This window comes from Mesoplodon mirus, assembly GCF_964341445.2.
Source record: "Mesoplodon mirus genome assembly, chromosome: 5".
Lineage (NCBI taxonomy): Eukaryota > Metazoa > Chordata > Mammalia > Artiodactyla > Ziphiidae > Mesoplodon > Mesoplodon mirus.
This window is the reverse complement of record NC_138980.1, coordinates 130,702,282-130,720,520: the sequence shown is the minus strand read 5'-3', so window position 1 is coordinate 130,720,520 and position 18,239 is coordinate 130,702,282. Positions and strand designations below refer to the sequence as shown.

General features: G+C 40.0%; 1 protein-coding gene across 8 annotated transcripts in view; it reads left to right on the top strand.

The window, feature by feature from the left end:
• The window catches only part of MAST4 (microtubule associated serine/threonine kinase family member 4), a gene marked incomplete at its 5' end in the record, with an annotated part of 585,767 nt that overhangs the window by 540,456 nt on the left and 27,072 nt on the right, over positions 1 to 18,239 (top strand). For all 8 annotated transcript variants that reach the window (XM_082620666.1, XM_082620667.1, XM_082620672.1 and 5 more), the window contains 6 exons: positions 5,048 to 5,256; positions 7,000 to 7,138; positions 8,724 to 8,856; positions 9,720 to 9,885; positions 11,764 to 11,865; positions 17,917 to 18,039. In XM_082620666.1, the coding sequence (XP_082476792.1) occupies positions 5,048 to 5,256; positions 7,000 to 7,138; positions 8,724 to 8,856; positions 9,720 to 9,885; positions 11,764 to 11,865; positions 17,917 to 18,039 (872 nt within the window). The remainder of the gene's footprint in view (positions 1 to 5,047; positions 5,257 to 6,999; positions 7,139 to 8,723; positions 8,857 to 9,719; positions 9,886 to 11,763; positions 11,866 to 17,916; positions 18,040 to 18,239) is intronic.

Below are 18,239 nucleotides of genomic sequence, written 5' to 3'. Positions count from 1 at the left end.
TGGCTGAACAGATGGATCACGTAGGTCCATGAATTGGAGCTGTTCGAGGCTTTCTTAGGCATCTCTGTAACCGAGTCCCTCGCTCACATCAGTGACTTAGAGTGACACCCGTTCTGTGACTTTTCAAATACTGGTTATAGTGGAAACTAACCCTTTCATTCGAGAGAGCTATAACACGTCCTGGTTTTCTCAACATCCTACTTGGTGGCAATTCATCATATAAAGCCAATTTGCCAATTTGAGAAGCACTCAATTTCCTTCTCTGTTTAACAGGTTTCAGATCCTGACTGGACGTTGCACCTCCCTTCATGCCAACTTAGCACTTTGTAGAAAGCGAACAGCTCCTGTGTGCCAGGCGCTGGACTAGTCTCTTTATTCTCTTTATTTGTTGTCTTCTCACAAGCCCTTGTGAGGTGTTGATGTTACTTCCACTTAGATGTGGAGAAAGAGGCTCCCCATTCTGGTCACACATACTCTGACTGCAAGCAGAGCTCTTTTCTCCCTTTGAATATCGTTTATAACTTTTAGCCATCTTAATTGGGGTATAGAAATCCTTCTTCCGTTGAGCGCTTCCACCTAGATTTTTAAATAACAATTTCGAATGTTTTCGAAATAGAAGAATAAGATTGACCTAAAATGTTCTAAAGTAAGAAAGCTAAATTTGAGAGGCGCAACGCTTCTTCCCCACTTCACATTGCTTTCTAGCCTTGCTGCCCCTTCTGCTTTTTTTAACCCTCAAAGGACAGGGTCATGTACCTGAGAGACAAGGTGTGCAAGTTGACGATGCTCCCTCTTGGTAGCCTTTCCCCTCAGCTTCCCCCTAACACTTGCACTCTCCTTCCCACATGCGGATCTGCTCACCGGGATTCATGTATCAGGCTCTCAGATTCATGCATAATTTTATATGCATGAGATGTTCACACTCCCAGTAGGACTGATTCATTCTGCTCTAGATCCTGCCTGCTTCCGACTCCATTTCTCCCTTCCCCCGCCTGAGTTCTGCATGAGTGGAGTGATGCTTCGCTCCGCTGGCTGCCCCTCCCCATGCATCACCTCCCACCCTTGGGTCTTCCTATTTCACAGGGTGGGTCAGTGTAGGAAAAGAGACACAGAAGCCTTTTCAGAGAAAGCAACCCTTGAGGCCAGAAAACAGAGAAATGGGGGCCAAATCAGTTCGGTCTAGTTTTATAACCCTGGGCAGTTTGCAGCTCTGCTTAGCAGTGTTAGATGTCTGTCTGTCCCGCTGTTTCCCTGTTTGTCTCTCTCTCTTTTTCAGCCTCTCCCTCCCCCTCTCTGTCTCCCTCTGCCTCATTCTCTGCTGACTTGAGTAGATTTAGAAGAGCAATTTGTAAGAATGGAGGAAAGGAGTATGTGAGAGACAACACGTATTACGAAATAAACACATTTCAGCATTAGAAATAATATTTCCAAAGCAGTACAGAAATGTAAAAACATAACATAAACAAAACAAACAAAAATGCAGCTACAAGGAATTCTAATTAAGTCTAGTTGACTTTTGCAACTTGATCGAGATATGTTTCTCCTGAGGAAATGGTATCTCAAGCTACCTATAGGATGAATTTCAACTGGTTTAGGTAAATTTCCCTAAGGATTACCTGATTATTTTAAGTACAATAGCAAGGGAAGACAGAAAGTCAAATCAAATTTTATGAATTGAAAATCTAAGAATAAAGATTGAAGGCCTTTTTACACAGTACCTAGTGCAGGTACTGGTCAAATTGGGTCTGAGGTATCTTTCTCTTTTGTTCTTTCATAAAATCATGTACAACCCTATTCTTTTTCCTTCACTTCCTGTTGTTCTCAAACATATTGAGGAACAGTTATTTATGTAAGAAATGGTGGAGCTTGGTTGAAAATCAAAATGGCAGCCTACTGATCGTCTAAAAGTGAAGTTCACAGTATCATATGTCTGGAGGTCCTCAGCCCTAAACTTACTCAATATTAAATATTGAAAGAAGTGATAGAAAGTGACCTGTATTCCAGTTGACTCTCAAGAATAGGCAAGTGCTCATATAAAGATACTGGCTTTTTCCTTTTAACATTTTCAATTCTAAAGTTCATTTTAAAAAACAGATTCTGGGGCTTCCCTGGTGGCGCAGTGGTTGAGAGTCCGCCTGCCGATGCAGGGGACACGGGTTCGTGTCCTGGTCCGGGAAGATCCCATATGCCACGGAGCGGTTGGGCCTGTGAGCCATGGCCACTGAGCCTGCGCATCTGGAGCCTGTGCTCCGCAACGGGAGAGGCCACGACAGTGAGAGGCCCGCGTACCACAAAAAAACAAAACAAAACAAAGCAGATTCTGTATCTCAAGAATCCCTCTTCATGACAATATCTGCCAATGCTTGTCTCATATATGTAAGGGGAGGCCAAGTTCTTTTCTGTGCTCCCTTTGAATCTCTCTGTCCTGCTATCAGCTTCTGATTAGGAGAAGCTCAAGTGTCTTTGGATCTTGATTTTATCCAATCAGTAATTGGAAAAAGAAAAAAAATGTCACAGCCTTTAATCTGATTCAGAAAGAATGAGTAGTTGGTAAATGAAAAAGTTGAAGTAGGAAATCACCAAAAAATGATATGTACTTTAAACATTTTAATTTAACCTAAGTATTTGTAAACCTAAATATTTATAAATTTAATTTAACCTAAATATTGTAAATTGACTAGCCTTTCGATGTAAGCCCTTTATAAGACAGCCAGTATAAACAATACTTATACAGTCATTCCTTGGTATCTGAGGGGTATTGGTTCCAGGACCCCCCTCAGGTACCGAAATCCACAGATACTCATGTCCCTTATATAAAATGGCATCCTCTCATATATTTTAAATCATCTCTAGATTACTTATAATATCTAATACAATGTAAATGCTGCGTAAATATCAATAGTTGCCAGTGTGGCGAATTTGAGTTTTGCTTCATGCAATTTTCTGGATTTTTTTGTTTGTTTTTAATATTTTTCAGTCCTCAGTTGATTGAATCTGAGGGTGCAGCAGCCGTGGCTATGTAGGGCTGACTGTACTGTGTTGTTTCCCACTTTTAGCTTTTTTACAGGTGAAGCAAGAACTGGAAGCAGTCTGTCTAGATTTTTATTATTTTCTCAGCGTTTGGAATCTTCTCACTCATACTAAATCAATAGGAATTTTATTTAGTAACTCACATTTATCGGTGCTTTCCCAAGCATTCCACTCAGTTTTCTTATAGACAACAGTGCTTTCTCTTTTCACACTCGTGTTTCATCAGTTTAAATATTTGTTTAAATTAGTCAGTCATGATATCAAGCCTAGCCAGAAGAACAGGTGTAGAAATTAACCCAGCTGGTGGGAGCCCAAGTGTTTGGGAATCCTGAAGAGGGTGCCTAGCCTCTGTGGAAAGCAGTAGGCATCCAGCCAGCCAGCTCCCTTGTCAGTTTGTTGTACAGTGGGAATAAGAGTACCAGCTTATTCCTTGAGTTGGTTATGTGGAGTGTGGCTAAGACAGCTTTTTACTATACAGGGAAGGAAGAACTAGAAGGCCAGAGAAAAGAGGAGAGAGAAAAAGGAGTAAAGATTTTTTAAAAAAAGAATGTTTAAACAGAGACCCCACAAATGTGTGATTTTGTGAGTGAAGGGAAAAGATGGATACAATGAGAAGAGAAAGACATACACACTTCAAAGAAAGATGAATTCCTAGTTGAACACTTAAGAGGAAAATGTGAATATTGGTTAAACTGAGATTGAATATACTTAAGATTTATGTAAGTGGATCACTCTGACATATTGGTCCAACAGGAATATAGGGTGTCCTAGTCCCCTTTGAGTTCATTTTTTGGAGGCAATGAAAATCCCTAGTGAAAAATGCACTCAGATAACCCCTTATTTAGGAAACAGACTACTGGATGTACTTTACTATGATTGATAGCTTTTCAGGTAAATTATTACTTAGTTGATCGTTGCGTTTGTTTCAGGACAGCCTCATACAACCTATTACACACTTCTAATGATGACAGCTCTTTAGGTAAATTATTAATTATTTGAGAATTGCCTAACCTGAGAGTTCAAACCTGTTGTCCCTTAATAATGAGATAAGTGAGGAGTAACTTATGAGAAAAGGAGCCCGTCCAAGACATTTTCCTTGTTGCTGATCATTTCCAGGTGGGGTTTGAAGGATCCTCCTCCGAATTACTTCTTTTCTCTACATCATTTGAAGCTTTAGGGAGTCCATTGTCTTTACCAGACAGAATTGGTTCTGTAGAGTATTTGGATGAGGCTTCTGGCAGAAATTCCATGCAGCCTGCTCATTTTACAGTAAAGTTGCCAGACACCTCAGCTGTGGGTCACTGGACCAGAAATGCAGTGTACTCCGGACCCCCTTTTAGGTTGGGAAATGCATTTCCTGTTGAAACAGGCATAGGTGTAACTCATGCCGAGGTCTGTAGTGAAGAAATATGCTACTCTTTGTAGCAGGGAGGGCAGCCTCATATGACCTATTACATACTTCTTATTTATCTAGAAAGTTCATGGGAAGTAAATTACTCTCAAGTTGGAAGTCAGCTACTTTAGGAAGCTATAGTCTATGGTCCCTTTTTGTAGATCCCATGAGTACCATATAGAAAATTACTGCTTTAGTCAGTTGTGAAAAAATGCCTAATAGATACCTAATGCTAGAAAGGATCTAGCTCAGAATATGTATGTACTTTTGTTCATTGTTTTCCTGTTTTAACTTATAGATCAGATTTTGTTCTGTTATAGAAAAACTGAAAACAACAGCTAGCTATTGGAAAGTAGCTCACTCTGGAGACTGTCCATTTTCTTCAGTGAAATGAAGCAGTGAAATGAATTTGCCTTATGTGTGACCTGTAACTTTTATTGAAAGAATTTTTTAAAAAATCAATTAGCCAAAGGACTTTGGCCTGGAATGGAATGTTTGTAGTTGCCAGCATAGCTTATGTGGGCTGAATCCTGGCTATCATGTGACCATAAAAAAAAAAGTGGTGTACTGTACCCAGAAACATCCCCTCTTCCTTTGAACCCCAACTCTTGTGCTCCTTTTCAGGGCAGTCTATTTTGTTCGGCATAAGGAATCGCGGCAGAGGTTTGCCATGAAGAAGATTAATAAACAGAACCTCATCCTCCGAAACCAGATCCAGCAGGCCTTTGTGGAACGGGATATCCTGACTTTTGCAGAAAACCCTTTTGTTGTCAGCATGTATTGCTCCTTTGAGACCAGGCGCCACTTGTGCATGGTCATGGAATATGTCGAAGGTGAGTCACTCTGACACAGAGAACATGACACCTGTACCCAGAAACCACTGGCTCATTTGTGCAGCTGACGCTTTCTGTACTTGTGCCATACAACGGTTGTGTCCACGTAGGAACCAAGGCCAGGCAATTAGATGGCCATATTCCCAGTCATTATCTTCTCATAATTGCTTGTAAAGTGCCAGCTCTACTATAACAAAGGGAAAATTAGTGCTATTTGGAAAAAGGTTGTTTTCCCTTTTTAATAGCTTTTCATCCTAAGTACCTCCTCTCAATTGGTCATTAAAGTTAGAATATAGGTGATGGGATTTTTCCTACTTATTTTTATCACATATCATAAAAACATTCATTACAATGGATCTTCTTAAGGAAAGTATTAAAAATATATCCTTTTTGGTATATGGTATGAAATTAAAGGTGAGTTAGGAGAAAGGTACATTCAAGAAAATCTAACTTCCAATCTAAAAAAATAATGTAAATCAACTTATTTACAAAAGAGAAATAGATTCACAGACATAGAAACCAAACTTATGGTTGTAAAGGGGAAAGGGGGGGGATAAATTAGGACTATGGGATTAACAGATAGATACCACTATGTATAAAATAGATAAACAACAAGGATTTAGTGTACAGCACATGGAACTATATTCAGTATCTTGTAATAACCTATAATGGGAAAGAGTCTGAAACTGTATACCTGAAACTAACACAATATTATAAATCAACTATAGTTTAATTTAAAAAAACTAACTTTTTTTTTTTCTTTTGGAAGTTTGTGATCTACCTTTTAAATGCTCCAAGTAATCTTATTTCCATCAATTTTACATGAAATTTTTGAGTGTTTCCATAGCCATGACTTACTGACATAAATAAAGCTAATAAAATGAATAGATAAGGAAGGGCCAAAACAATTTTCTTATTAGTTATCTCTTTTATACATATTAGTGTATATATGTCAATCCCAGTCTCTAAAACAATTTTCAAAGCATCTAATTTAAGCCCTTGTGATTGTTTGAACAGAATCCGCAAACTTATAACTTGAAGAACCGTTAAATATCGTTTTCATTTTGCAGATGAATGAACTAAAACCTGAGAAGGGGTTTCACTAGATATTTAGTGGTAGATACAACACAAAAACATAACTTGCCTGATTTCCACCCATTGTTCTTTTCACCACACCAGTACTTTGCTTTATTAACTTTTGTTATGGTTATTTTAACAACAATAATTAACGTTTATCACATGTTTAATATGTGTTGACAGCATCCTGAGTTCTTTACACAGATTACCTCATTTAATCCTCACAATAAAAGGGATGACACTATTCATATTCTGATATTACAGCTGAAAGAACCAAGACCAGCTTGCTTAAGATGTCCCCACCTGTAAGAGTCAGAGCTGGAATTTGAACTCAGGCAGCCTGATTCCAGAATCCATGTTTTAAAATGGTTTATTTTAAATTGTAACACTGTTCCTAAAACACATCATCAGTTCTTCATCATTTAGTTTCACTTCAGGCCAAATCTGCTCTCTCATGAGCAGTGCTTCTTAAATAAAAGTCTATATTTTCTCCACACCACATCATAAGTAGAAACATGATTACCTAACACAGTCTCCACTTATGAACATGATCGACTATGTCTATGGATAGAGACCATTCTACTTTGAAATTCTGAAATCTAAACTGGCGATCTTTAATCCCAGCTGATACTATACCTGCTAAGTCTTTTTTTGTGTGTTTTATAGGAGGTGACTGTGCTACCTTAATGAAGAACATGGGTCCTCTCCCTGTTGATATGGCCAGGATGTACTTTGCTGAGACAGTCCTGGCCTTGGAATATCTACATAATTATGGAATTGTACATAGGGATTTGAAACCAGACAAGTATGTACACTGATGAAATATGTCTTTTTTTTCACACAATACAAAAATGTTTGTCTATAAAGATGTTTTCTTTTAATGCTGCTTTGTACATTTTAAAATTCTCCCGTAATGTTCCCAAATGAGTTGTTTTTAGCAGTATACATGATGATTTTTGTATAATCTTTTTAAAGGCTATGCTGTTTACAATAGCAGCTTATAAGAAACAAAGAAACAAAAAAAGAGTATTAAGCCAGGGTTAGTTAATTTTTTTTTAGTTTTTTTATTATGTAAATAATAGGTACATAGAATGCTATGAGTTGTTTTCTGGATAGTTTCTGCATTTAGAATGATACTTAGATAATTTTTTCTCCCCCAAGATGATATCCTTGATATTCTATTCTATTTTATTCACAATTTAATTTTTTATTTAATTTTTAGTCTATGTGGAGTTCATTTTGGTGTCTGACTTGAGATACAGATAGACTATTTTTACCCAAATGACTAGGTATTCACCTTGACACCATTTATTAAATGTTCCATGCCTTCTCCACTAATCTGAGACACCTCTAGAAGTTTTTTTTTTTTTTTTTTTTTTTTTTTTTTTTTTTTGCGGTATGCGGGCCTCTCACTGTTGTGGCCTCTCCCGTTGCGGAGCACAGGCTCCAGACACACAGGCTCAGCAGCCATGGCTCACGGGCTCAGCCGCTCCGCGGCACGTGGGATCCTCCCGGAGCGGGGCACGAACCCGTGTCCCCTGCATCAGCAGGCGGACTCTCAACCACTGCACCACCAGGGAAGCCCCTAGAAGTATTTCTTATTAATATGTAACGATTTTAAGTGTGCCAAAATTTTATAAAATTAACTTATGCTCATTACGGAAAATTTGGGAAGTACATAAAGAAAAAACTTCATTCACAACCTTCCCAATGAAGAGAGCCGTTAGAATTTGGCCTGTACCCTTCCAATAGCTTTATGTTTTTTAACTCCTCTACTCCTTTAATGTTTTAAATAATTAAAATGTTCTTTGCCACTTAAAGTGAAAAAAAATTAACTGTAAATTCATAAAGCTTTCAAACGTGAATTCTTTGCATGTATAAGACACGTAGGTCTTGTGCTTAGTGAGCAGACACTTAAGTTCGAGCCAGAAGTTGAAATCTGAAACAATGCTACATTTTTCTTCCAAGTTCTTTATCTTTTGTCTCATTTGAATCACAGATTGGTTGCTTATGTTAGTTGCTGATGTGTGACGTGGGATTATCAGTAGCCCTTTCTCAACTCTTTTCTTATTCTGAAAAGGGAAAGGTGTCAGAGTTCCATACTTGAATTTTTCTGAGAGCTTCAAGTTGTAAATGATGCTGTATGTGACTGCTCCAAGGGGGATGGGCTGAGCCCGGTCTCTGGCCTTCCCTTGTGGATTACTCTCAGCCGCCAGATACACATATTTAACATCTTTGTGTGACTTCATCTCTTTGCAGGCTGGGTTTTGTGATACGATTGATACCTATGTATTACATAGTCTTATCAATTCACAGTGGGAGGGAGAAAAGTAAAAACAAAAAATGAGCTTCAAAGTGAGTGTTGTAATATATGTCCTTCTGCTTCACAGTTTGTTGGTCACCTCCATGGGGCACATAAAGCTGACAGATTTTGGATTATCCAAGGTGGGACTAATGAGCATGACTACCAATCTTTATGAGGGTCATATTGAGAAGGATGCTCGAGAGTTCCTGGACAAACAGGTAAGCTCGCGTGCTGTTTGGTTCCAGAGAGAAATACAAAGTGCAGTGTTGACAGTGGAATTCAGAATCAGCTCGCCTAGGCCATCTTGACATTAGTGCTGGGGCTTTAGATGTCTATATAAGCCTTACGTTTAATAAAGCGCAAATTGCTTCCATTTTTCTCCCTGGGCCTCTTTGAAATGTCGGTCCCTCCACATTCCTCCCCCGACATTATGGTCTATTAGTAAGACAAACGATCTAACTGTACACAAGTGAGAGTGTGAGAGAGACAAATGGAAAAACTGTTTTCGTAAGGAATTCGGGAGTCTCAGGAGAGCCCTCATGAAACTCATGATGCGTTGTACAATCACAGGTGCCAAACTCCGAGCCATGGCCCATTTCCCTTTAAGCATGCCTCATTACCATGTGCCCACAATCTGTTCATTGTACAGTTACTTAAGGTGAACACATCTCAACTGTCAGGCTTTTATGAAGTAACCAGGATGTGAATCTATTTCAGTCATATAAATACTAAAACTCTCTCTGATAGTGTCAGACGAAAAAATGCAGTATTATTTTAAATCCAAGGATTACAAATGTCTTTGTAAAGTAAGTAAAACTACTCAAATTTGAAATTAGACATTACACACAGTTTCACATTAGAGCAGCATTTTAAACTTTGCTTTTTTTGGTATTTTAAGTAATTCATTGCTTTTGGTATGATAAGTACCGACTTAGAATCACTGTACTTAAGTTCTTTGTCCATGTGGTTCCATGTGGTTGAGCAGGTGCACTCTAGGCAAAATAATTGATATTTAGCCATCTTGCTCATTTTACTTAATGTCTAATATTCTAATTATTCTAATATTGCAATCATCTTTTAGGTCTGTGGCACACCTGAATACATTGCACCAGAAGTGATTCTGAGGCAGGGCTATGGGAAGCCCGTAGACTGGTGGGCCATGGGGATCATCCTCTATGAATTTCTGGTTGGATGCGTGCCGTTCTTTGGGGATACTCCAGAGGAGCTATTTGGACAAGTCATCAGTGGTAAATATTGTCAGCAGTTATCTCTAAGCCACTATTGGGAAGCAGCTATTTAATGTAATTCTGGGGAGTATCACTGTTTTTACTAAAACGTTAACCTATATCAAATGGTTTAGCCAACAGATTAAAAGAACTCACTCATCATAGCACATAACTGACTTTCACAATCTCAGGAGAGCAATTTGTGTTGGGAATTGATCTGAGGAAGTTTTGTTAACATGGAATTTGGAAATGTACTAGCAATGTGACCAATTTTTATGGTGTACTTTTTCTGCAAAAGAAATTGGTGTGGGATTTGCAAATGATTTCACTGCTGTCCAGTCTTCCTTTCCATAGTAGGAAAGTTGCACCAGGGAAGAAAAGGTTAATGTGGGTAACATTTACACAAATGGGAAAAATGGCTATTGGCACAGTGAAGAAATTAACAAAAATGTAATAAACCCTAAAACAAATGTCTACCAAATAATAAATAATGAGAATGGGGAGGAAGCAAATTTAATCCACAGATTGTTAATGATTTCATTGGTAGTTGTTATGGTGTAATGTTATTTCTTAACAGCTGTTCATCTTTCATTTAAATTCAGTAACCTTTAGATCTTAACCTGCAAGCTGACCCTAACTATTGTTGTGTGGCTTGTGGCAAAACTAAATGATAATTAAATAGGCTTTATTACTACCCTACCTGCTGTTTTTATAAATTTCCCTGGAGCAGAGATCGAAAAGGCCTCTCTTCCTCAAAGTTTGTCAGTCATCACTCACATCTTCATCACCTACCTCTGGTCCATTCTGGACTGTGCTTAGAGTGTCCAACAGTGGAAATAGGGGGACAATTCCTTTTGGTATGAGGAGCCTCTTAATCACAGCATTATTTTCCACCATTGACTTTGGAAGCCAGGCGTATTTGTAAACTTTAACAAAGTAGACTTGTGAGTTGCCTGCAGTGTATAACCCTTTTATACAATATCTAAACTCTTTATGGATTTATAACTAGGCTGTTTTCTGATACACCAAGGATGAATGGCAAAAGGAATCAACTGTTTAATTAACACAAGCAGCAAATGCTGGCTGTGTTCTGTCGATGCCTTATGGCTCAGATGCATATTCATGTTTTATTTTCCAAATCAGATTTAAACTGCAGCAGAGGAAGCTAGAGGCAAGCACATGCAGAAATAACTCATGTTTTTATTGCATGCCCATGCACACAAGCATGCACACCTATCTTCAGGCAAACTCCTTTAGAATGTAGAACATATTCTAATATTTATGACAGATTTTAAGTACTTCCATGACTACAGTTCCTTGGCTTTTTTTTTTTTTTTCTTCTTCTTCTTCTTCTTCTTCAGTCTTAGCATTTTGACCTTTCCTTTGTCTCTGGAAATGGTTATTTTTACAAAATTATTTTTTGCTTCTTGGAGCTGAAGAACCCTGGGGCTGTGGCCAGGTTCTCAGTTGAGGATGATGGTAGAAGAGAAACCCTGACTCCCCATGATCCCTGGATGGGTGATCGCCTAAAACACAGAATTTCAGAGTTTCCACTATATTGAGCCCTCTTAATAACTAGAGGACCAATTAGTAGTGACCCAATTCTACCAAAGAAAAGCGAATCAAAAAGGCAGATGAGAGGTACTGCTCATTGAAGTGTTCTCTCCCTGCCTTGTTGACAGCTGTGCTATTCATATCTTGTGCAGCAGTGCTTCTCAGACTTGACTGGGCCTAGGAATCGACTGAAGGTCTTGTTAAAAATGCAGATTCTGAGTCAGCAGGTCTGGGGTGGGGCCTGAAATTCTGCATTTCTAACAAACTCCCGGGTGATGTCCATGCTGTTGGGATGTGGACCAGCCTTTCAGCAGTGAAGTCGTAAACTACTTTTCTTCCTTTTAGATGAGATCAACTGGCCTGAAAAGGATGAGGCGCCACCGCCCGATGCCCAGGATCTGATTACCTTGCTTCTCAGGCAGAATCCCCTGGAGAGACTGGGAACAGGTTAGAGCACATACGTTTTAATTTTGCTAAGATGCAGGAAATAATGTCAATGTGGAGCACTCAGAGGTTTGTGTTTGTGTTTTTTTTTTAATAGGAAACATCTGTTGGTTGATGTAGAATATGACTACAATATGTTATAACAATAATATTTTGGATTTTTTTTTCCTGATTCAGAATAGTATGTACGCTAAGAGGGTTGGTGGCTGTTGTTTGTCTTTTTTTGTTGTTGTTTTTCTTCTTTTTTGCAAAGCAGAAATTATTCTTAATTTGTTTCAGTAAATAAAATTTCTCTGGAAGAAAACCTCAAGGGCACATGTAACTCTTCTGTCCTGAAAAGCATGGATCTTTACAATTTGAAACAGAGGATTAGGGATGTGGAGGTTTTTTTGTTTGTTTGTTTGTGGTTGTAAAATATATATATTCCTACAAGGATTTGACCCAGCAGTTACTATCTGCAGGCTTTGAAATAGGTTATCAGTACTTGAACTAATTATTGGAAATGAGTGCCTGGGGTTGATCAGCACCATGGCCCAAGAAAGAGGATTAAAAAACATTGACTTTCAAGATTAAGGAGATAGTAGATTTATTTCTTGCTGATTATTTTTCCAGACTGTTCTGCTACCAGTTTTTTGGTTTTGCCGGCTCTTTTTCCTTTTCTTCCTTATATTCTGAATAGACAGACTTAGAGATCCCAATACAGAGTTCTAGCCAACCCCAATATGTGAATTTATCTAGATGAGACTAAATAATAAACACATATAACATACACACTTGCACACACACATACAACACACACCACACACGTACACTGTATCGATAAAAATTTTCATCAGTGAAAATTGTTGACTTCATGGGTTGTTTACTCTGAGCTATTTCATTCTACCTCGTTTTGCTAGAAAGATCAGAAAATACTGAGGAGATCATTCTCTCACCCAGTTTTTCCAAGGCCCAAATCATCTGCAACAGCTCCAAATATATATCTTACATTGTTCTCCACTTTTGCTCACAGCTTCCCCAGTTGGAGAGCTCAGTTCTTGCTTAAGTATGGAATGCTGTGCTACCTAGAGGTTATGATGATGCATTAAAACCCCTGGGCCCAACCTTTATTCTGTAAATAAAGTTTTATTGAAACACAGTTATGCTGTTCAGTCACATACTGTCTATGGCTGCCTTCATGCTACTCTGGCAGATTCGAATAGTCATGAACAACTGCATGGCCCACAAGGCCTAAAACATTTACTTTCTGGCTCTTGACAGAAAACTCTTGAAGACCCTGCATTAGAGAATCCAAGAAGTTTTGGGGTGTTTTTTTTTTTGGCCGTGCCATGCAGCTTGTGGTCTATTAGTTCCCCAGTGAGGGATCGGACCCAGGTCCACAACAGTGAAAGCTCATATCCTAACCACTGGACCGCTAGGGAATTCCCAAGAATTTTTAAAATCAGGACTCAGTTGGCAAAACTGCTTTGAGTTTCATACTGGAATACCATGTGTTTTTTGCCTTTTTCAATGGACGAGTGGGCCTTTAACTAGGAAAGGCAATATAATGGGACTTAAAGGGATAAACTCCAGAGGCACATTGCCTGAGTTTAAATCTCAGCTGTGTGACCATGAGCAGGTTGTTTTCGCTTGTGTGCCTTACTTCCTCATCTATAAAATGGAGCTGACAGTAGCACTATATCCCAGGATTTTTGCGAGGATAAAAGATCATCGACTCTGGCTCTTAGGACCAGATGTGACACTGCTGCAGTATTATCATTTTTATTTTTCTGCATATATAATCTCTTGCTTTCTCCTTTGGACATATGAGATTTAGAAATTGTGGTGGTCCCCCTACTTCTGGGCTGACTGAACTCTTTGGACAGAATCCTTTATATTTCTTGTCGCACTATTTGGTTTTCCTTTTGTCTGAAGTGACTAGCAAACTGGTTATTTCCCACCATCTGTGACCTGCGGTTAGATTTGCTTTATAGTTCAAGTGATAAGAGTAGCTGTCCAAGAATGGGTGTCAAGGCTCTGTGTGGGGCAGAGTTTTGCGGGGTGATTTTACTCACTTGAGCCAAATATGAGAAACAGTGGCATTTTAAGATTGTCCTACAACAATACAAGTATCTATTTGTATATCCTAATCAGCTGTCCCAGGAGAGTGTTGTCCTAAGGTAGGACTAAAAATATATTGGAATCAGCACACCCCCTAAAGAGTTCCCTTCAGTGTTCGTGTGTCACTTTGGAGAGCTTTCCTCCTTAGTATCTTGCCCATTTCTGTCCTCTTTAAGAATATGTGGACACTTGATTCGGCTTTACTTAACAAGACAGGGCTATGATGGTGGTCAGTACATCCATGTTTATATATTATACGCTGCAAGTTTTCTCTGCACATTTTCTGCTTGACTGCTGCTCTTGGTCTTTCCAGGGTTTGACAGATTGAGAAACAAATCTTCTAGCAGAAGCTCAAAAGAGACATTTAAAAGACCCTGCCCAAGCTCTTAGCATTGTCAAGGAGAGCTTGTCAAACAGGCAGGTCCAACGTGACAGGTCCCAGTAGGGCCCGGAGAATGAGGCTGAGAATCTCGCAGGCTTGCCATGCTGCTTCCAATGACAGCATTTTGGATTTAATGCATATTTAGCGGGCAAAATAATGCACCATGAAAATGTGCAAGTGCGCATTTGCCTGAGAGACTAGAGAGACTGAGAAAAGGAGTGTGAAGAACATAATGGATGTTTAAGAAGCTTCTATGAAGGGAGAGGAAAACTCAAAGGAGAACATTAGTGCCAAAGCATAACTTGCAATTTGGGACCTTGTCGTACTTGAACTTTACTGTTGAACTTGCAGAGTGTTGAGGGGCAGCCAGGCTCACTGGCCTTGAGAGCTGCTCAGATGTGACTGACTCCCACCCATGAGCCAGCTGGGAGGTCGTGAGTCCTTTCTTTATTGCCCGGAGTCTCAGTTTCCTAATCTATGGAAATGGGCATGTTACACACCTCGAGGGATTATTGTGAGGACTGAGTGCAGGCATGTTTATGAAGGTATCTGGTACGTTAACCTAGTGCATAATAGGAGCTCAAGAAATTGTCGCTTTCCCTTCCCTTCCTGGTGAATTCTTACAGTGAGAGCTGACATTTGCATGAGCTCCTGTGTCTGATGATTTGCATTTGGCTTGTAAAGCCATCATCTATATTATACCAACGGTTTAGCCCAGAGTTCATTTTTCCCCAGTGTGTCCATTTCATTCTTTTGCTCCCCATCTCTCCAAAAGTGCATGAGAAACATGACCCAGTGAGAAGCACCTGCTTCTCAGTGGGGCACAGAGGCCAAAGGGTGAGAACTGTGCACTGGGTCGGCAGTGGGCTGGGGCTCCTTGGGGAGGACCCATTTGGCACTCATCACAGAGAGGAAGCGAACGCTCTCACCGACGTGGGTGGGTCCCAAAGGTTAGCAGGTCGGGGAGCAAAAACTCGGGATATTGTCTGGAAGTGTCTTTCGAGCTTTTGGGTCTAGAGAACTATGCTTTTCTGGGTAAAGTTGAGCGACCTGGGCGTGTCAGAGCTGTCCTTTGCTGTGGCAGCTGGAGTCATAGTCATCGCTGGATAGTGCATGGTGGGCCACTAAGTAGGGCTTGACTCTTTGGACCTCAGTGTCACTGGCACAGTGAGGGAGTTGGATAGATAAATATTTAAGCCCTTTTAACTTCTCCAAGAAAAGATCACTGGAAGAAAATGTCCCTGGCAGCTGTGTTTGAGGATGTTGATTGGGATAGAAGAGAACCCGGATACATGGAGGACTGGGGTTGGACTGGGCCGAGGTGCTGGGGAATTGGCTGTTTGGCTGTGTTCCCCAGGATCGGCAGTCGAGAATCTACTTGTAAACTGATGCGAGAAAGATGGCAGGGTAGAATCCAAACTGAAATATGCCTCCCCCTTATGTGGCCTGTGGCGCTGTGGCATTGAGTGTTTTTAGACAGACCTCAGCTCAGCCCCTCTAACCCTTACTCACCTAGTAATCTTGGTCCAGTGTGCTTTACTGCTTATTTACTTTCCCCATCCAGAAATGGAGTTGACGGTACCTACTTCGTGGGGTTACTTTCAGTGGTTTCACTAAAAGCAGCAATGTCCTCTGGCGTCCAGGGTGATACTGGTCAACGCTGGCCCTCAAAGCACAGCTGCTAATGCTGTTGCTGTTGGGATCAACATCAGACCTGAGTGTCGTGCTGTAAACACGGAAAAAGCCTGGCTCGAATCCTAGATGAAGATTCTAATCCACTGCTTTGTAAAGAACCCATTCTCCCTTTTGGGGGGTGATGTTTCCACTTTGTTTTTTTTCTCTCTGTTCCACTGTCTTCAGAACACTGGTTTCCCCTGGCTGGGTTTAGAGCTCTAGCCAGCCTAACCCCTTATGCTCAAGGGGCCCAGTGGGGACAGAGCCACGTCTTTGAACCTTACAGACAGTTCCCCAGCCCCAAGATCCAAGCCCATTTTTCATTCAGATGCAATTTCTCATCCTATTCCTTTTGTACCCCACTGAGGACAGGATGAGAAGCATGAGTGACAACTGTATTAAAGAGGCATTTGCAACACACATCGAGGGGCATCTCCTGGTAGGGAGGCTGATTAGATCCTGGCACTAGTCTTGCAAGAAATCTCTCTTTCTGGAATTGTTTGAAGATTGATTCTTCCTTATCTCCCCCATCAATAGTGTGCATGTTGGTGGCAGGGCGGGGGTCTGATTTTCATGCTGGGATTTAATAAAATGTGTACCTTCTTCTCTTTACATGAGGGCTAGTGTACTATTTTGATGGGGCCTGCCCTTCCAAAATCTCTCTTTAAAATCATGAAGTGAATTAAAAATATTGTTTCACTGAACTGTGCCGTAATGCTAACTTGGCAAAAAGAAGCCTAAAACTTAGGGATTGTGATTGATGTTCATCACATGCAGTATAAATCTATCAAACAGGTTTGCCAGTTTCTTTTTTTTCTCCTTTCTTGAATTTATTTTAATTTATTTATTTTTAACATCTTTATTGGAGTATAATTGCTTTTACGATGTTGTGTTAGTTTCTGCTGTATAACAAAGTGAATCAGCTATACATACACGTATATCCCCATATCTCCTCCCTCTTGCGTCTCCCTCCCACCCTCCCTATCCCACCCCTCTAGGTGGTCACTAAGCACCGAGCTGACCTCCCTGTGCTATGCCGCTGCTTCCCACTAGCTATCTAGTTTACATTTGGTAGTGTGTATATGTCCATGCCACTCTCTCACTTTGTCCCAGCTTACCCTTCCCCCTCCCCGTGTCCTCCAGTCCATTCTCTACATCTGCGTCTTTATTCCTGTCCTGCTCCTAGGTTCTTCAGAACCATTTTTTTTTTTTTAGATTCCATATATATGTGTTAGCATACAGTATTTGTTTTTCTCTTTCTGACTTACTTCACTCTGTATGACAGTCTCTAGGTCCATACACCTCACTACAAATAACTCAATTTCATTTCTTATTATGGCTGAGTAATATTCTTACTTAAGAATCTGTAATCCACAGAATATAATTCCTACCAATGCTAATGAGCAATCCAATAAAATGTTAACCATTATATACTATTTAGGGAAAATTCATCTTTATTAAAACCTTACCTCCAGAGGAAATATTGCTGTGAACACATTTTGCACCTTCTTAGGTTTTTTGGGGTTTGTAATGAGCAAGTCTGCTTTGGGCCACTGTGTGTCCACGTCCCCAGGTTCATCACAATGGGATTTTAAGTGGCCACATCATTAACCTTTGAAAAATGGAGGAAGTCATCGAAGAATTAACAAAGAAAAACTGTACCATAGCAACTGCTGTTAGCAAAATCAAATCTCCTGCTGATAAATTATGGAAGAATTTTTGGAGGTTTTGGTTGTAGAATGAAAAAGATTTCTCTGACTTCTTTAGTTCTCTCTTGATAGAACTTTTTTTTGTATTTCTTTTTTTTTTGGTTGTTCTTTGAAACTGGTTCTTACCTTTGCTGGGAGGATCATTTAACACGTTTCCCTCTGTCCTTCCCCTCCTCTCCCTTCCCCAAGGTGGTGCGTATGAAGTCAAACAGCATCGATTCTTCCGTTCCTTAGACTGGAACAGTTTGCTGAGACAGAAGGCAGAATTCATTCCCCAACTGGAATCCGAAGATGACACAAGTTATTTTGATAGTACGTGCATTATCTGACATAAAACATTATTTGGCCTTTACTTTGTAGAAAATCAGCTCTACTTTTTTTTTTTTTTTTTTTTTTTTTTTTTTTTTTTTTTTTTGCGGTACATGGGCCTCTCACCGTTGCAGCCTCTCCCATTGCGGAGCACAGGCTCCGGACGCGCAGGCTCAGCGGCCATGGCTCACGGGCCCAGCTGC